The following is a 21153-nucleotide window of genomic DNA, read 5'->3' on the forward strand; positions in this document are numbered from 1 at the left end:
ATATTATACTAGACGCACACAGCACAATGCTTAGCTAAAAGACATAGTAACTGCCTGTATGGGTTATGTCCGAAAAACAATAATTTAAAAGAAAAAATCCTACTTCAGTATCACGTATTGGACATCGCCACCAAATCGGGTTGACCAAAGGTACTGGATAAATTAAGAGACATGCTGCCAGGGTCGTAATCAAACGGTTTAGTCAAAATGGTAGTGTCAGATGTTTGTAAAACGTTAATGTAAACACTGGAATAAAGAAAAATTCTTATCACAAAAAGGCAACTGATAAAGTATCAGTCTTCGATAGACTGTAAAACGATTCCTTTGCCACCATCGTGTACCAAAGTAAAGAGAGTGCGTAGACATACAAATACATATTTCTCTCTCAAGAACGAAACAAATGGAGTAGCTAATAGTGGTCCGACGTGCCCTGTGTCACACACTATACAGTGACTAGTGCAGTATGTATAATAATTAATGCAAATGTAATACGTAAATCTATGCGATCTGCCTTCTATTCTGGCTATTACTTTTAAGCTAGTTAGTGTTGAAATGTTCTACATGCTGGTGTCTTGCTACTACAATAGGCATACAGGGGTTGAACAAAAGATTTATAACACACCTTCTCGGAGTGGATAAATACCGGTCCTGTAAGGTTTTCGAGGGAATTTTATACCACTATTCCTGCAGAATTGAGCTAAAATGAGCAACCTTCTGATCACAACTGAAACTTGCAAAACATTGAGGGCATTGCTCAGGTGCCCTTCGACATCAAATACAACAGCACCACCTGCAGGCATCTGCATCTATTTTCGAGCATGCATTTCTCACAGTGTTACCATGCTTTTGTCCAATCTTTGGATGTGACGTGTAAGCTCCGTTCACGCACTTGAGACTTTCAAACTTTTCCTTTGGACGAGATATCCTGACTGTAGGTTAGCGCACATTAATGAACACTGCTGTGAAACGAATATATGTCCAGGTATACCACACTCAGTGTATTTCACAAATGAGCAACAAGAATTATAAATTATAGAGCGCAGCAGTCAGTCGTCCTTTTTTCTGCAGGTTTTATTTGGCAAATCCAGATTTCGGCTAGTGCCTAGCCATTATCAGTGCACTATATTCTAGTCTCAATGCATGTGAGTTCCCTGTTATTCGGGCGTCAGTCAGTTCTTTGAATAGTACTATAAAGAACTGTGAGACTGACGCCCGAACAATAGGGAATTGCCATGTTTTGAGACTAGGAAATAGTGCACTCATAATGGCTAGGCACTAGCCGAAATCTGGATTTGCCAAATAAAACTTACAAATAAAAAGGACGACTGATTGCTGCGCTCTATAACTTATAAATCAGATCACAGCCGCTGAGTGCACCCATGTTCCTAATGGAAGGTAACCTGACAAGAACTATTTTACTGTCCGCTTGTACGGATGTCATTAATGGCAGTGGGCGTCTGAAGAGGATGAGGATTGAGAGATCGGTGAGAGAAAAGCGACGAACCCGCTAGAGTTAATTCGAATAGAAAAGCTAGACAGATACGGAATTTACTGCAGTCTCAGAACTCGTTGCGGACTGGATGCTTGCCACTGAAATTTGGAAAAAAAAAACCTGTTTAACTCGTATCTGAATTATAGACTTCGACCAGACGGACATACTTCAGCCAAGTCCGACCATAAAACACTACAAACTGTCGTACACTAATATTAAAGGGACTAACGCAACAAAAGAAATTTCCTTCATTCCAGCTCTCGGTCCATCGGAAGTAAATTCGTGTCCGGGACACGTGAGATCAATTGTCCCCGCTTGGTAATTGTTTAATTTTCACTGGGTTGTTAAAAAAAACAAAGAAAAAGTGAATGATGAAATCCACACATATTATTACCTCTGGATCACGGGGTCCCTGGTTAGATTCCCGGCCGGATTGGGGATTTTCTCTGCCCGGAGCTGGGTGTTTGTGTTGTCCTCGTCATTTCTTTTTCTTCTTCATCATCATCATCATCATTTGTGACAATGGCTAGATTGGATTGTGTGAAAACTGGACCGGGTAAAAACTGGGACTTCGCACGGGCGCTGATGACCGCGCAGTTAAGCGCCTCACAGATCAATCATCATCATACATATTATTAAAAAAAAAATATGTTCCACATCTCCTCCCAAACCACGGCATCAGTTTCAACCAAACATGGTTCACGTATCACTTGTTGCCTGGAAAGAAGCGCTGTGGGTATAAGAATTACCTGCCTCTCAAAGCGTGGAGGGGGTCTATAAAGAAGAGCAGCTCACGACACGCATATACCCAGATTACACTCATTCATTATTTGAGAATGACTTGCAACAAACTTAGCACATGATTTCAAACCTTTAAGAAACTTCTTGTAGCTAACGTCCTCCACAATATGATGAAAGGAAAAGAGTTTTTCGCTTACTACATTTCTCCTGTTCGTCCACTGAATCTGCCGCATGAGGTATGACGTTTTAATTTGTTACTTATTTACTACCAACTCTGTGCGCAGCACAATTGGCAGACAGTATTCACATATACCACTGAATATACCTGCAGAATTACATCATTGTACGAGGCATAGTTCCGGAGATACGACGTCATAAACATTGAACTGCGTGAAAACGAAGCTGCAGGGCGAAATTCGCCAGGGATATAGGTGGAGTATGTCTACAAATGTGAGCGAAATATGTGACGTGCGTATGCGGGCGAAACCGCTTGTAAAAAAAGTCTACCTAACGCCTGGGTCGATTTCAGCCAAACTTGGTACACATATTACTTACTATATGGAAAGAAATGCTGTGAGGGTAAGAACCACCAGGCTCTTAACTGGAGGGGAGGGGAGAGGATGATAACGTGGCGATAGAAAAAAAGGAGGAGGAGAAGGACAGACAGAGAGGGGAAAGAAGGAAATAGACAAGGATTGCCGAAGGAGGAGATGGAGAGAGAGAGGGGGGGGGGGGGGGAGAAGAGATGGACAGAAAGAGGGGAAGAAGGAGATAGACAAGAGAGGCTGGAAGAATGAGAGACAGAGAGGCAGGGAGAAGGTGATGGACAGATAGAGGGAATAGGAGATGGGCAAAGAGAGGGAGAGTATCAGAGGGACAGAGAGAGATGGGGAAGAATAAGACTGACTAATAGAAGATTGGAATAAACAAACCCCTGTCAACACCAGGTGTTAACTAGAGGTTATATAAATGAGCTGGTATCTTTTTCTACTCTAAGGCCGCCTCCCACTACTTTTTCATGCAGTCTGTACACAGGAGACGCAGCTGTTGACGAGAAAAGTAAACGGAAGGCAGGTACTGTTCCACCGTACAGAGCGAAGTGGCGCAGTGGTAAGACACTGGACTCGCTGTCGCAAAGACGGCGGCTCAAATCTTCGTTTGGCCATCCAGATTTAGGTTTTCTGTTGTTTCCCTAAAGCCCTCAATGCAAGTTCCGGGTTGCTTTCTTTAGAAAGGACATCGCCAGTTGCCTTCCCTATTCTTCTCCAATCCAAGCTTGCGCTCCGTTTCTAACGGCCTTGTCGCAGACAGGACTTAAAGCACAAATTTTTCTCCCGTCCTTCATTATACCGTGGGTCCCTCTGTGCTTTCTAGTCGGTGCTGGCGGCACTGACCTCGCCCGTATCGAGCACCACGGTGCAGGTTCTTGTGACAGCACCATCGATCTTCACTCCGTACCGCCATTCTCCGTGTAGGTCAAGGCTTCTGGAGAACTGCGCAGTTGCGTGTCTCTCGGCTAACGATGCACATGCAAACAGGTGCACCCAGGGCCCCATTTCCACCGAGGGGGAGCGATACTACTCATTTTACAGCAACACCGTATGTGTCCAGCTAGGCAACTTACATTTCATTTGCTACCGTCGCAATCCTTCGTGAACTCTTGTTTTCATGACTTCTTCTGTTTTCATGTGTTTATATAATTAATTTGCCATATTGGTTAGAGAAGGAAAATGTGACGTTAAAGTTTCTTCAATTACAATGTCCACGACTTTACTGCCTCCTGATAGTGTCCAGTAGGCCCGCTGGGGACTGATCTGGCAAAAACAGTACGCCGGGAGAAACCGAAGAATCACCTGTTAATTTTAGATTCATAGCTTTCTACAGTGCGGTTTTGTCGCTTGGATTTTTGTTGAGTTAATGAGTTTAGTCGTTCGGTGGTCTCCAGTGAACAGTCCGTTGTACACCTTCCACAGACTGGTGTAAAGTACTGTCACAAGAAGCCTTGACTTACCACTGTGTTACCATTGGAGATCTGAATGCGTATGAAGTGGAGTTAAATGTCGGCCAGGAGTCCGCAAACTGCTGCTGATAACTGCAAAAAAAATGGTTCAAATGGCTCTGAGCACTATGGGACTTAACATCTGAGGTCATCAGTCCCCTAGTACTTAGAACTACTTAAACGTAACTAAACTAAGGACATCACACACATACATGCCCGAGGCAGGATGCGAACCTGCGACCGTAGCGGTCGCGCGGTTCCAGACTGAAGCGCCTAGAACCGCTCGGCCACACAGGCCGGCTCTGATAAGTGCAGAAAAGATCTAGGAAAGTATTTGCAGTCAATGAGAAGCAAAATATGAGAAAACGGAGCGTATAGCATGTTTCGCACGATGCAGAAAGGAGAGAAGGAGCGATCGGATCCCGTACGTGTTATACCTGGCATATACGAGGGTCAATCCAAAAGAAATGCACACTATTTTTGTAAAAATACAGTTTTCATTCTGCATGTGTGAAAGTTTTACAGTGTGTAGATACATCCTTCCCGCTTGTTTTCAAACTTGGTTCAACCTGTTCCCGTGAGTGGCGCCGTCACAGCATGTCTTCAAGATGGCTGCTGCACTTGACGTTCGTCAGAAGCAACGTGCTGTCATAGAATTCCTGTGCTGTGAAAACGAGACAGTGGGAAACATCCACAAGAGGTTGAAAAAGGTGTATGGAGATGCTGCTGTCGATCGCAGTACAGTTAGTCAGTGGGCAAGCAGGTTAAGTGATGAAAGCGGGCACGGCAATTTTGAGGATTGTCCTCGCAGCGGCAGGCCTCGTACTGCACACACTAGACAATGTGCAGAGAGTTAACGAATTGGTGACTGCTGACAGACGCATCACAGTGAACGAATTGTCACGCTACATTGGGATAGGGGAAGGAAGTGTTTGCAGAATACTGGATGTGTTGGCGTTAAAAAAAGTTTGTGCCAGGTGGGTTCCCAGGATCACAAAACTCGGATGGACAACACTGAAACACCCGCCTTACAGTCCTGACCTGGCTTCATGTGACTACCACCTCTTTGGGAAACTGAAAGACTCTCTTCGTGGAACAAGGTTTGAAGATGATGACTCCCTTGTGCACGCTGCCTAACAGTGGCTACAACAGGTTGGTCCAGAATTTTACCGTGCGGATATACAGGCGCTGGTTCCAAGATGGTGTTAGGCAGTTGAGAGGGATAGAAATTGTGTGGAGAAATGAAAATATTGTTCCTAAAGGATGTATGTACACACTGTGAAACTTTCAAACATGTAGAATAAAAGATGGATTTTTAAAAAAATAGTGTGCATTTCTTTTGGAGTGACCCTCGTAAAATAGTCACTAAGCACGCAGATGCTTTGCGCCAGTTGCCATGTTGGATATCTAAAGTAGAGGTAAGGTAACCTAAAGCACTGTGGCAACGTTGTTGAGAAATGGAAAATATGCCTTAGTAATCACCCAATCTTAAGAAGAACCATTTAACGAACAGGAATCTTGAAAGAATAAACGTAGATTGCAGCAGCGGAAAATAGCACAAGGAAAAGGGTAAATAATATTTACCTCCACGTATTTAATTGCGAACATAGTGGTAGAATATTACTAACATCACGGACTGGGCTGAGTGTTCACCTATAATTTCACTTATAGTTAGACACCATACTCATTTGTAAGTGGTCGCCCAAAGAAAGCTATAATTTTGTCACTTTAAAGCCAGAGATAGTCAGCAAGCACAAACGTTGTGTTTTGTAAGTACGGCGACTGTGGTGTCAGAATGATAGCATCAGTAATACGGAAGGTAACCCAGTGCAGTGGGCACAGAACTTACTAAGTAATGTTGTATAGGTAGCACCAGAAATGTTGCGACAGAGTTCGAGGGGTTGTAGAAGGTATCTTGAGGGACAAATTGAGGATAGGAACCCTTGTCCAGAAACATCATCCAACAACGCTACGGAGCGTCGAAGTTATAGGCCTGGCGCCGGTCGCTAGCCCCCCCCCCCCCCCCCCCCCGCCACCCCTCCCCTCTTCGGCAGCTAACGTGACTTTGTACCCCGACTGACCCAGGTGGATAGTCTCGCAATGTCGTTCGTTGTTCAGTGATAGCCACTATCTCCAGTGGAGAAGATGCATCGATGGATGACTGTTTCGGACACGGGTTTCCATCCACAGTTTACTTTTGTTGTGGAACCCTCCGAACTCTTCAACGTTTTTCGGTGTACAGGACACCCTCCACAGTCCCTCGAAGTTTGTCGCAACATTTCTGGGACATTCTGTATAGCGTAATTTATATAAGAGAGGAGATTGATCTCTCCTGCCTAATCCAGTGGATGGCAGATATAATACATTCCCCAAAAGGGCGCAAAAGCTTAGATACATGAACAAAATGCATTAGTCAGACAGAATAAGAAGGTACAGAGAAAGATAGTTTTAATGGGGTAAATTAAAGCTCTAAACTACGAAAGAAGAGGTGGAATTCTCTTTGTGACTAAGTGAATTAGCATTACAGATAGTGTACTATATTTTCATTTATCCGGTCTGGATAGCCGAATATACTTTTTCCTTGGTTTCAGCGGTGCTAGAATAGTTGCTTTGGCAAGCAACAACCGATTAGTTCTTCATCCTCGACCAAATGAGTTAACGCTTCATATGTAATGCTCCCACTATCGACGTAATGTAATAGTTTGTCCTTACTTTCCATTCTGTCCGCCTTGTGCAGGCATAGTGTGGGAGTAAAATCCGTTATACTGCTGTGTATTACGTAGATAAATCCGCACAATGCCGCATCTCAAGTCGCTTAGTGATAGCAGCTTAGGCGGGGCAGGCGAAGTCTTACTTTCTAGCTACCAAAGAGTAAAGTCACGTGCGACTTCATTGCTGAAGCACAGACCTGGTCTCTCTACAATGATGGAGGGAACGTGACTACAAGTTATGCACAGCGAATCGGCTTACTTCCATAACAAACTAGACCGAATGAAGGACTGAAGGGCAAACAGCGGTGAAAGTTTTCTGCGCTGATTGCGTCACTACTCCAGAATTCAATAATGTCATTATACTCGTCAGGTGGCGAAGAAAGAAGGAATGCCGTACTTGTTACCTATGTGTTTCTCGTGGTTTTGTGATTCAGTGGCTTGTCAATTAAACCTAATTAAGGTGTGTTCTGCCAGATTAGGCACAGAGGAAGTGATGTCAGGGCGAGCGTCCAACTAAGGGCAGAGCGTGCTCGTCTATGAACCAGATAGCGAATGTCCGGTTTCATACCTGGTCCAGCGCTAAATTATACTCCCAAGAAATGGCGTCGCCTTTGTAAAGTTGTAATCAGGTTTTGGTAATAACCTTTCACTGAACAGTACTCTTCCTTCCAGACACATTAGATAACAACTAACTGCCGGTCTTCCCTGCTGATTGAAATACAGTACCTATCTCGTACCGAGACGCGTGATGCTATTGGTTGCAGTGTCTTTCATTGAGAATTAGCTCAGTTGCGTGGCAGAACGAATAGACAGCCGAGTGAACCGTCTTGATATTCGTCTTTAGTGGTTTAAAAAAACAGAGAAAACTTCCTTTAGGTTGACTCACTGCTGTGTGATGTTTATGTAACACGACAGGCGTGTCGGGGAACTCTTGGCCTGGGTCGCAGTCGCTTTGTTGAGAAATAATCTGTTGGAGTACAAGCATTAGCATTGTCCTATAGTATGTTCTGTGGGTAGGTTTAACGCTGTAAAAACTTCAGCAGTACTACAAACAAAATTTTGATGCACTCTTCTCGAATATTAGCACACCATCTCATCGCGTACGAACGTATGAAGACAAATGTGGTTCAAAAGCCTTCTAAATTCCAGGTAGCAAGAACGATACAAAACTATGAATTTTGTACCTTGGGACCCTTATTCAGTCACTATATAAGACCACTGTAAGTACTCAAAAGTCCTTTTTCATACATCTCAACGATGTTTTGGTAGGGAGTTGGTTCATAAATGATCTTCTTTGGTGTACCTGTCTTATGAAAGACATCTGTTGAATGCTGTCCTTATTTCTCTGCTCTGTGCTTCTTCCTTTTTTTCCTCCTCTCTCCAATCTTTCTTTCACTGACTTCGTTGCAGATAATTTCTTCGGAATATACAAGGTGTTGGGGGTACAAACACAGATATTGTGATTATTGGTACTTGAATATGTTCCCACTTTAGTGTGTTGTTTTTGCTCTGTGCCTTACACTCCTCTCGCAAACACTTCACATAATCTACTACCTGATGTTTTCTGCACGGTCATAACTGCACCACAAAGTGGACTACACCAGTCAGTGTAGACTTTCGCTTTGCGTCCACGTATCGGCGCCATGAAACCTGAGCTGCTGCCCAGGGTAAAATAAAAATTAATAGCTTACTTGTGCCTTGCATACTTGGAGGTTCTAACCAACCTAAAGCCCATACTACTCATAATGACTGTAATTATAAGTCTGCAAATGAAGTACATACTGATGTAATAGTATCAGTACAAAATCATCTCGTTCATCAATAAAAACAAATGCACTTCCTTAAACCCTGTATGTCCCATACAATCTGTAGTCCCAAAATTTCCAGTGGTTTTCTTTCCTCTCCTATTCTTAGAAGTTCTTCCTTATTCGTCATTATGTCAGATCTTCCCCTGCCACATTTCAAACCCAACCTAGTATTTTTCCTCTTTTTTTTTTACTGTCACCGAGCGAGGTGGCGCAGTGGTTAGCACACTGGACTCGCATTCGGGAGGACGACGGTTCAATCCCGTGTCCGGCCATCCTGATTTAGGTTTTCCGTGATTTCCCTAAATCGCTCCAGGCAAATGCCGCGATGGTTCCTTTGAAAGAGCACGGCCGACATCCTTCCCCATCCTTCCGTAATCCGATGAGACCGATGACCTCCCTGTTTGGTCTCTTCCCCCAAACAACCCTCTTTTTACTGTCGATGATCGCTGCCATACCATAGGTACACTCTAGGAAAAACTCAGGGCGAATATCTGTTGGAATCCTTTTTGCTGTCACCTTGTCAAAAGCTTATTTACTCATAGACATTCCTCTTATTTCTTTAACACAGCTTCCAATATTTGTTCCAAAAACCTAAAAGATTTTGTTTGTGCCGAAGTCTTTTCTTCCTCTGACATTTTGCTGTTTATATTTTGACGGAACCTTCAAGTTTGCTTATTCTCGTCGTTTTCGTCTGTCATATGTTTGTCATTGCGTACTCTTTTTTCAGCTTTTACGATCCTCTCCATGATGAATTGTAGTTCTTCTGATTCAGCCAACGATACTGATGTTAAAAACATTTTTCGTCCAGAAGAGTTTTAGTAACTACTCACTGTTTCGAATGGTGCGTATTCTGGGTGCTAAAATTCGCTCGATACCCAACAATTTAAAGGTTCTTAGCCGAACGCGCTGCGGGTCTGGAGCACGGTTGTGGCAGGATGGCGATAAGCGCCTGATGACCATTTCCGAGGGAACCGCCCATGCGTTCCCTCGGCTGGCTATAGTGCGTTGGTTACACCGGTTTGCTGAGGTCGCTGGCCGCGCCGGTGCTGGCCCGGCGTGCCGGACACGCATCGCCGGCTGTACGAGCACTGCGCAGAGCGTGCTGCACACCGTCCCAGTCTGTGGCCTAACACGATTTATCGATGCATTATATTTCTCGAAAAAGCGTTTTAAGTTGTGAAACTTCCTGGGAGATTAAAACTGTGTCTGACCGGACTAGAATGTGGAACCTTGCCAAAAGCGGGCAGTGTTATCAACTGAGCTACCCGGGCACGACTCTGTGGTTCTGGGTTCGACTCCCGGTCCGACAGAAAGTTTTAATCTATCAGCAAGTTCCACAACAGAGCATACTCCGCTGCAAAGTGAAAGGATACATTATGAGTTTCCAGATGCTTCATTCCTCGCAGGCTGATGCGACTTCGGCCGTAGTAGAGTCGCTCTTGTTGAAGTGGGCAACGTGACGGAAGGTCGTGACAAAACACTGAAAAACATTTTCATGACTGAGCCCGGGACAGCACAGGAATATTTCACAGCTTTCATCTCTTCACATGACACTACTTCCACGCTGTGTCCCTGGGGGTAGGGGGGTTAGCAACTCACTTAGGCACTGATACCTTGCATCTTATCTTTAGCTTACTTCTCTCCAGCTGATCATCACCTCCCCGACGCAGATCACGTTTTTTGGGCTCGGAGAAACGACTGATCTGGGTGTTTCATCGTGCTCCGTGCTGGTGACAGCGTTGCGGTACATTAGTGCTTGGCTTTCCCATGTTTGCTGAGACGTACTGTTCCTCTGCCACGCAGTATCATTGGCAGAGAATAAAATCTGAGTGCATGCAGAAACGATTTACAATCCGGAGATGGTACAGGAAGCTTCTTTTCATCTGTAGCATCACTGTAATCGTTACTAATAGGCCAGAAAATTTCATGTACTCAACGTTATAAGACCCTTACAGAGATGACTTAACTTTCCGTGACAGTCGTAAAGGGAGGGATTCCAATCTCCATTAGGTTCCATAGGTTCTCCAAGCCGATTAAACCAAATGCCGGAATGGCCAATTTCCTTCCCCATTCTTACCCTATCCGTTGCTAATCCTCCGTCTCTGATGACCTCGTCATCGTCGACACTTTAAACCCTTATCTTCCGTCCTTCCTATTTTTTTAGTAATACATTTTTATTGTTTTTAGAACAGTACCATATTTTATAAACCTGTTACAGACTTGAAAACCGCTTAAGCTAATTTCCGTCCGCACAAAGGCGTTACCTAAGAGAAATGGTTCAATTGCTTTAGCCTCATAGGTATAGCTTAAGGGATCAGATCTTTACGGACGACCTCTCCTCTAAGGTTTCATTAAAAAAGGTGGTCTGATACTTAGGAACAAAAAGCCACAATTCCAGGTCTCCATATTTCTTCCCGTCCCGACCATAGTTTCAAATAAATTGTCTTTCGACTGACTTCTTGTGGCTATCCACAAAAGTACTGATACATTTTAAGGGCTACAGCTACATCGTTTCCACCACGCTGTCAGTTGAAACGATTCCTTTATTTAGCACTGCTAGCTAGTTTCGAACGTGTGCTCATTCTCAAGTGCACGTTATACATCTAAAGTTATGTAACACTCCGCAAGCCACCTAATGATGTGTGGCAGAGGGTACTTCTGGTGCCACCAACTGGTCCGCCCTAACTGTTCCACTCACGGATGGTGCAAGGGAACAATGATTGTCGCTAAGCCTCTGTATTTTCTTGAATTTCTCGAATTTTTCCGCCGTGGTCATTACGCGTGTTGTCCGACTCTTCCCGGAAAAGTGCTCTCTCGAAATTACAATAGTAAACCTTTCCTCGATGCACGACGCCTCTCTTGTAACGTATGTTGAGTATCTCGGTAATGCTCTCGCGCCGGCTAAAACATTACATGGCGAAAAGCGCCACTTTTCGTTGGATTTTTCTCTATATCTTGTATCAGTCCTGTCAGGTAAAGATCTCCTGTTGATGAACAACACTCAAAAATCGATCGAAAAAGCGCTTTATAAGCCACCTCCTTCGTAGATGGGTTACATTTTTTAAATATTTTTCCTACGAATCGTAGTCTGGCATCTGCTTTTCCTATTTGTTTGATGTGTTCATTCCACTTAAAGTGGATCCTGATTGAGCGACTTGCTTGTCGATAGTGATCAAATGATGATAAGGACAACACAACACGCAGGACCCCGATCGGAGAAAATCTCCGACCCAGCCAGGAATCGAACCCGGGCTCGCTGCATGGCAGGCAGAAGCGCTGACGACTCAGTTAAGGAGGTAGACTACATTTATTTATGGTCAGGGTCAATGACCATCAGTCCTCCGGAAGGTCGTTCTGCTAATCGATACTGTCCTCTGGCGTTGCTACTTTGTTGTAGACAACCGCATCATCAGGGAACAATCTTAAAAAGCATAGGACGCGCATTCTACTTGGATATGGGTACATCATCCTCGTAAGTAGTACTAAAGAGGAATCACGTACCACGCACAGTTACGCATGGTATAGTCGTCCGTAACAATGCTTGACTTATGATTCCTATTTTATACTACTTTGGAGGATGATGTGTTCGCATGTATTGAGCACTGGAGAATAGCAGACGTTCGACGCTAGTTAGTAGTACTGAAAAGGGTATTCATTTTAACTGACAGCATGCTGGAAACTAGGTCTTTCTCAGACTGTCTTTCCATGTTCTACGTGTTGTAGTTGCACATATCACTAAAAACTCATAAAATGGCTTGGCTAAAAATTCGTCTTTAGCACAATGTTCTTACGTAATAATGTGGGAAACTTGTAAATGCCACAAACGAAAATGATTATGGACAGCGATAAGTTCATATTTGTAGATGATGTTGCTAAATGGCTGGGAACGACGTTATCCGACTAAAGTGCCGATGATGAAAGGACTTTTCACAGAAGGAGTTGTCACTGACTCTTCGCCCACTGCCGGCCGGGGTGGCCGAGCGGTTCTAGGCGCTACAGTTCGAATCCTGCCTCGGGCATGGATGTGTTTGATGTCCTTAGGTTAGTTAGGTTTAAGTAGTTCTTAGTTCTAGGGGACTGGTGACCTCAGAAGTTAAGTCCCATAGTGCTCAGAGGCATTTGAAGCATTTTTCTTCGCCCACTCACTATCTGATGGCTGACTCAGCGTTAGACTTGTCGCAAGGGGGAGCGCCTGTTCTTACCTGGCTGCTACTTCCCTGAACGTCGGCGGTCTCTGCTCTCTCGGTCTCACGGTTGGTTCAAATGGCTCTGAGCACTATGGGACTTAACATCTGTGGTCATCAGGCCCCTAGAACTTAGAACTACTTAAACCTAACTAACCTAAGGACATCACACACATCCATGCCCGAGGCAGGATTCGAACCTGCGACCGTAGCAGTCGCGCGGTTCCGGACTGCGCGCCTAGAACCGCTAGACCACCGTCGGTCTCACGGCTTCACATCTCGGAATACGGGAGCACGCAACAGCCTGCCTGATCTCACACACACGAGAAGTGGCAAAATCGAGAACGATAACGTGCACTGAACACGTCTCTTTTCCGCCTTTACTCCTTTTATGTTTTAAATCTAGCACGACAGTATGAGTCTCTTAACGTCATCGAGTGCGAGCCTCTGACCAGGCCCACTCGGGAGCGCCGAGTTTCGAATCCCCGTCCAGCCACCCTTATTTATGTTTCACGTGCCTTCCCGAAATCTCTAAGGCAATTGGTTGTGTTGTTCTTTTGGGAGGGCACGGCCGATTTCCTCCCCCATCCTCTTCCAACCCGAGCTTCTGCTCCCTCTCTAGTCACCTCATCGTTTACGAAACGCTCAGCTAAAATCTTCCTTATTTTTTCAAGGAGACTGTGATACCACAGCATCTGCGGGCTATGGTCAGATGGCGCTGGCTATATCTGAAATCCATTGTCGCAAATAGCTATCATTCGCGTTAAGTGTGAACTTTACATTCCACGTGTTTCATTAAAGACTATAACAACCGACTTTCGGGGCGTGGTAAACTTTTACTGTGCTTATGATGGTCTGCAGTTTAGGGGACATAAAAGGGTTGGACAAAAACGTGGAACCACCGCGAGGAATGTATGCTTGAACACAAACGCAGACAGTAGCCAACCCTGCTGTCGTATTTGACCACGAACGGCACTGAGCAATGCCCTCAATGCGTTGCCAGTTTCAGTCGTGGTCAAAAGGTTGTTCTGTGTAGCTGTGGGTACAGTATGTCGGAGGTAAGTGAATTCGTACGCGAGCAAATTGTAGGTTCCGTAACCAAGGTAGCCGCCGATGTGTTTGGTATTGAACGAGACATCGTATCGAAGGTTATAGCGCATATAGGGAAAGCGGAAAATCATCATCGACTGAGTCATAACACGGCCGAAAGTGTGTGTTGAGTGATCGTGATAGATGGTTGTTGAAGAGAATTGTAACGAAAAATAGGGCGACCGCTGCAAAAGTAACTGTTGAACCGAATGTCGCCCTCCCGAACCCTGTTAGCACAAAAAAGACACGAAGGAAGCTCCATAAGCTGGAAACTGGAGGGCGAACTGGATTTTCCAAAACTACTAATCAGTGATGCAAATGCTGGTAACAGAAAAACATGGTCCCGAAGCCACAAAACTTGGACTACGAAGAAATGGAAGAATGTCATATGATTGGATGAGTCTTTATTTCACAATTTCCATCTTCTGGCCGAATTTACGTCTGAAGTACGCCGTCCCAAGCCTACGATGCAGACTGTTTGCTACCAACAGAGAAATATGGCGAGGATTCGATGATGATTTAGATAGCCATACCGTGGTATTCCGTGGGCCCCATACTTACTCTTCAAGGCCGCTTTACTGCCAAGGACTATATGATCATTCCGGCTGATCAGGTCCATCCCATGGTAAAGTGTTTGTTACCCAAGACGACAGGGCCTCTGGTCACACAGCTTGCGTCGTCCAAAACTTGTTTATGGGCACTTGAATAAATTGTCTAATCTTCCCTGGCCACCACAGTTACCAGATCTCAATATTATTCAGCCTTTGTGGTCTACTTTGGAGGGAAGGGTGTGTGATCGCTACCCTCCTTCACCTGATCTTGGCACTATTTTGTTGGAAGAACGGTATAAGAATGCCTTGAAAACAATACAGGACCTGTATTCATTCCGAGACGGCAGGAAGCTGTTTTGAATGCCACCAGTGTTCCTATGTCATACTAAGATTAGTAATGTGTTTTTCGTATTTCCAACTTTTTGTCCACCACATTTTTTCATCGTTCTAAGCTATTTCCGAAAGTTCGCCGGTGTATCTTTTGGAGTAAGAGTCGTGGACAGTTATGACAGACCCTTTGTCCTTCAGAGAAATATTTTAGCTCTCTCTGCCGTAGCAGGTTGTATGCGGGCTAACTTTCATTTCCTTGCATTTACGTACTTGGCTGTGCCTTTTATCACTAAGTCCTGTATTTATTTTTTGAATCGCTATTATGGTCGAGAGAGCCAGTTCAAATCCAGTCACAGCTATACGCTATCTGCACCACAATTGGCTACTTCTCCATTGTGAGGCAAGCGTCTTTTCAGATTCTTTGACGTCTGCGGTGAAAAGAAAGGCTTTTCGTCTGCACTTACCTCGATATGAAGAGACGTCGAGTAGTGAAGCTTTCACAGGCGGTCACTTTCCACTGGATGTGTGCTTAGCCTTAGGCACTCCCAAGTTAAAACACCAACACTTACCTTCAGCAGAGGGAGGAAAATTTGCGAGGAATCGACGCAAAACCGTCAGCCAATCATGGTCATAAACAGTCTGTGCAAATTCCGTTTGACAATGTGCATTTTTAAAAGTTCAGTAAATAGACGAGTATCTGAACAGCACCGTATATTAAGAATGAACATGTTGGGGATCGCTACGTAGCGTCAAGGACATTAAACTGTAGCCGGTTTGCCTCTGTATGAAGACCTGTCATACTGCGTAAACATCCAGTTTCGTCACAAATAGCGAAAAAAAAAAAAAACACGGCAGAAATGCAAGCTATGTGGAAGCAGTTGTGTGGAACAGAGGTCTTGAGCAAGAGCGTATCATGGACGTGAGGTAGGCGGTGAGACTCTGCTAGTCTCGCGGTGGATGACGAAATAGATGTGAGATTTCACGACAAATAGCTCTCGGTACACATCTTAGTAATCAGTACCCAATATACGCTCTGGCTTTCTTCCCTGATACTGAATATACATATGTCTGGCTAGAAGGACGTGAGTTCAACTTCCTAAGACTTTTTTCGACAGCGCCTCTGCCACTCTCTGGAAATACGGTTGGTCTTGAACAGAAAATGTGTGTATCAATGGCTCAGACCCTTGTGAAACTGTTGATGATTTCATGAAACTGTATCGGGAGAACTGAGGGTTGGTAAGAACAGTCTTCGCATCATCATTCACAAAGATTGGGACAAGTGGCAAGTCTGTTCTTGATTTGCGCCGCATAAATAGATTGGTGAAAAGGAAGGGACACGAATAATAACTGCTGGAGACTTCTCTGACTCATGTGAGTGAGATCCATGTTTTCTGTGAACCACCATTACAGGAGAAGAGACCTGGTGGTATGGAAGTTCAATTGGGGGAAAGGGTTGGCAACCACCACGGTTGCTGTGCACAGTTGCCCATATCACATTTAGATTCACGTTCAAAGGCGTGTAATACCAATATTTCGGGCAGTTCCAAAAGAAGCTTCCGTTAATAGTTTCCAGAAACTCTGTACACGTTGCATAAAGTGGATCATTGTCAATGGAAACTGCTTAGGATTTCAGTAAGAATCAGCATCTCCATCAATATTCACCAAACAATTTGTACCAGAGTCACTCAACCCCTCCCGTTCTTCCTGTACCACTCGTGTATGTTGAACGAGAAGAGCGAGTGTTGGAAATGCTCGGTATGAGCTCGAATCCCTCTAATTTTACCTTCATTGTGTTTTCACGAGACTGACTGGCTCTTCTAGGACCGAGTGCGCTCGTAATTTCAAGAGTAATTCACACCGTGCTGCACAGCACCTCTCTTGTAGCGCCTGTCCTCGAGTTGGATGAGAATTTACTTGACGCTTTCTAAACGAATCTGTGACGAAACACGCTGCTCTTCTATGGATCTTCTCAAGTTCCTCTATCAATCCTATACGTACGGTAGAAGTTCGAGGCTGACTAGTCAGTACTCAAGCACCGGTCGAAAGGATTTGTGAGCCACCTGGTTCGTGATTGGACTACACTTCTAGAGGATATTTCCAGTGATTCTCGCTGTGGCATCTTTCTTTCCTGTGATTAGTTTATGTGGTCGTTCCATGTTAAATCACTCCGTAAACGTAGTCCCAGCAATTTAATGGATGTGACTGCTTCCAGTGATCGTTCGGCAAACAGGTAATCATCCAATAACTGGTACTTCCGACTATTTATGCACAATACGTTACATATGTTTCTGTCGAACGTGTAATGTTACCCCTGCGCCAAACCTTGAACTTCTGCACGGTTTCACGTAAATTACTATGTCTTTTCTTTGTATTGAGGTGGTACATAGGTTCGTAGTGTTGCTCCATAAGTTCAGTAAACACAAGAGATATAGACCCTACGTAACGGAGACTTTACTAGTCAATAATATATTCTTCTTCACTATTTGCGGCAGTCTGCCAACGATGAGATAACTTTTCGATTCCGCGACTGTAGAAATCACGTGGCTTTGAGCCGATGAACTCGTCGAGCCATGTTCGGGGCAAATTTTCACCAGGAAAGGAAGTTTCCTGAAGGTTAATCGATAGAGAGCGGAAATGGTAAAAAACTGAGGGCGCAAGGGCAGGTGAATAAGGTGGGTGCGGAATGTCTTCCCAACCCAATTCCTGTATAGTGTTTTTGTCAATCAGAATACAGGCGGCCGGTATAGTGGGGTAGCATCACTTCACGCAGTCTTCCTGGCCGTTGTTCTTGTATTTCGTCTACAAGGCGTCTAAGTTGTTGACAATAAATGTTAGTAGTGATGGTTGCATTCGGGGAAGCATTTCGTTGTACGCCATACCGTCGCTCTTCCACCAGATGCAGAACATTGGATGCTGCTTTGCTTAGGCTCAACCAATCCGTTCTTATCCTTATGTTGCCATACAGACACCAGTAACGGTAGAGGATAGCAATGGTTGGTGTTGTTCACTAGGCAATTGATGATGAGTAAGCAGAGATGCAAACATGATCACCGGCTGATTTTTGTGATTCTGCCGTAGAGCAGGCGGTACCTACACACCCGATTTTTGAGCCTTCCTCATTGCATACATATGTCGCACGATGGTGGAATGACCACAGTTCATCACATGTGCCAGTTCTCGAGTAGACCTACATTGACGTGGGTCATTCTGGACCCATGCGTTTAAACGATCTTCTTCAAACCCGGAAGGTCTTCCTGAACGTGGAGAGTCACTAGGTCAAAACGATACCCCTTAATGCGGGAAAACCATTTTCTTGCCATTCTCTGTCCAGTGGCATTATCACTATATACGGCGCAAGTGTTTCTGGCTGCCTTTGTCACGCCTCTATAGGACTCAAACAGAAGAATATGTCGGAAATATTCCGATTTCTCCACTTGACTCACCATTTTCTAGCGTCCACAGCTCCACTCATTATCTCCATATGAAAAAGTGACAATATGTAAACTCAAATAGCAACAGTGAACTAGAAATAAAAAATGGCAATCGATGAATAAACCTAGAGCAGCCGGATTACCAATATACAAAACAAAAACGCTACGAACTTATGCATAATCTAATTTTACGGTATTGATACTCCACTTTTCTAGATGCGCCTTGTATTTAATACGAATGATGTCTATTATACCGAACATGATAAACATTATATTTTCCGCTGATGATTTTCCAATTTTTCCCTTCGCTTATGTGGCGACATGTGGTAGGAAATGATGTGAGTGGCAAGTGCTGATGAGTAGATGGTATAAGAAAACATCTGATGCTCATGTGTTACGATACCAGAGTGATAAATGGACGGCGTCAGTTTTTGCTGATGCTAAGAACTGTGATTAACGATCAGGAAACGAAGTCGGCGGAGCAGGTTTGCAGAGCGCAAGACGTGACGCAAAATGCGACTAGTTAGAGCGGTAACGCAACTTTCGGCACTAAAATAATGGAGTAGGAAGTATTCCGTCGTGGGACTGGTTGCGCGGGAGAGAAACGGCAAGTTTTTCCAGTGGGCAGAGTTATCAGCGGCGGCAGAACCGGCTGGAGATACGCAGGCCGGCCGATAAGTATCGGGCGCGTGCGGCGCAGCGCAGCGCGGCGTGGCGGCGCGGCGTGGCGGCCATTTCTTACCTGGGTACTGCCACAGCGAGGGCGGAGTCAGGGTGGAGCCGTGCGGCGCTGCCGCCGCCCACGGCGCCACGCCATTGGCCGTCCGGTCGTCGCAAGGCGGGGCTTGCAGCACGGCCGCTGAAACACCACCAAGATGGAGAAGGCTCCTCAGTAAACGGCGTCACGCTGCTGCAACGTCGGGCGTTAGTTCGCTGCTGCGTAACGCGAAACTACACTGCTGGCTGTCGCAAGCGTCCGGTCATAGTTTTGATGTCAGACGACTGTATGCAGTTTTGAAAATTGCAAAAAGACTGAGATATTCCTGATATTTGGGGCTGCTATCAAGCGCGTGAATGTCGCAATAAGGCAATCTTCAGCCGGGGATTGCTATATTTGTAAGAGAATTTCGGTTGTGCCTGTACTGTTGTTTTCTGGAAAAATAATTGCTTAGGAGGATAAAAAATACAACAAATGCAATCTTTGACATTCCCTTCTGATAAGTAGGCCTACACAACTAGGAAGCGCGTTTCGGGGAATATCAGAGCGACAGTGACTTGGTGAACAACTTGGGAGCTTCTCATATATCATAGAGTCTGCAACGCCACTGACCGTCCAAAAAGAAATGACGAATTAAAGATACTTAGGATCTTAGTTATTCTTCTGGAAGTTTATCGTGGCCTTAACTCAAGGAGCGAGATTAGTGAAAGATATCTCCTTCGATGCATGCAGACTTTGTTGTCTGTGTGTGAGCGTAGATGTGTGGATCTTGTAGTCCTACTGAGAAAGCTGTGGTTCTGAAGAGGAAACTGTGGTTCATTCAAATTTTCGACAATGAGGGAAGTTAAGCAAGGTAAACACGAAACTGGGTACAATGTAATAAATACAACCGCGTCGTGCTACTTGTAACGGGCGGCTGTAAGCCAACAAAAGTTGAAAGAAGAATTGTCGATAAAAGGTAATGCTGTCATCAACCCAAAGGTTTGTTCGAACAACGAATGGTCTTGTTTGTTTGTTCCTGCCTTCCTCCAACCTTTGAAGTGACTTATGGAAACAGATATAGAGGGACCTACGAGTTAACGTGGAATACGAACTATGGTGCATGTCCCCATTTTTCACATTAACAACCATTGGTAGAGGTGAATGAAGCGATAAGTGACAGATAAAAATGCTCGGACAGGCAAGTACTCGAAACCCAGACTTTAGAATTCGTAGTGTGGTACTTTAGCTCTGAGTTATCTGCAAAAATGCGACAACAATGCAACATGGCTGTACTTATATTGTTACAGATGCCTCCATACCGGATGTGAGCAGCTTTCTGAGTAGCCATATGATATCTCCTCGAAGTTGGTCTATTTTATTGCTTCTCTGCAGGCTCGAGACGCCGGATCAGAGAAGTGCTACAATCCACAGTAGAAGCCAGACAGAGACGGGCGGAAAGTGCATGGCGAACAATAATTAACAACATAAATGTTGATAGCAGAAGGACGTCACAAAGAAAGGAGGTCACACAGAAGGTATAAGGGGCACTCAAATGAAAATCGAATACCCGCCACCACGGTGCCTTGGAATACCTCCATTCAAAAGTAATCACCACGTTAAGGCACTTGTCTTATTGCGAGAGAGACGATGAGTTCCTGTTTCGTAGAATGCGTTCGGCCGCTGAAGGATCAACAACCGCACCCTCTTACACTTCCTCGTCCGACTGAAACCGACGTTGACGCACTTCTTTGTTAAGATCGCCAAAGACGTGAAAATCACACGGTGAAAGATCCGGGCGATATGGAGGATGCTGCAATGTTCCCCAGTCACATCGCTGAAGCGTAGCGTAGCCTTCGTCGGAATGGCAGCGTACCGAGCGAGGTGGCGCAGTGGTTAGACACTGGACTCGAATTCGGGAGGACGACGGTTCAATCCCTCGTCCGGCCATCCTGATTTAGGTTTTCCGTGATTTCCCTAAATCGCTCCAGGCAAATGCCGGGATGGTTCCTTTCAAAGGGCACGACCGACTTCCTTCCCCGTCCTTCCCTAATCCGATGAGACCGATTACCTCGTTGTCTGGTCTCCTTCCCCAAACAACCCCTGGAATGGCAGCGTGG

General features: G+C 44.9%; 1 protein-coding gene across 1 annotated transcript in view; it reads right to left on the minus strand.

Annotated features, from left to right (window-relative positions):
• LOC126458525 (serine-rich adhesin for platelets-like) overlaps positions 1 to 21153 on the minus strand; it is a 188351-nt gene that overhangs the window by 158389 nt on the left and 8809 nt on the right. The window contains exon 2 of the mRNA XM_050095628.1: positions 19079 to 19195. Within this exon, the coding sequence (XP_049951585.1) occupies positions 19079 to 19195 (117 nt within the window). The remainder of the gene's footprint in view (positions 1 to 19078; positions 19196 to 21153) is intronic.

This window comes from Schistocerca serialis, chromosome 2, assembly GCF_023864345.2.
Source record: "Schistocerca serialis cubense isolate TAMUIC-IGC-003099 chromosome 2, iqSchSeri2.2, whole genome shotgun sequence".
Taxonomy (NCBI): Eukaryota; Metazoa; Arthropoda; class Insecta; order Orthoptera; family Acrididae; genus Schistocerca; species Schistocerca serialis.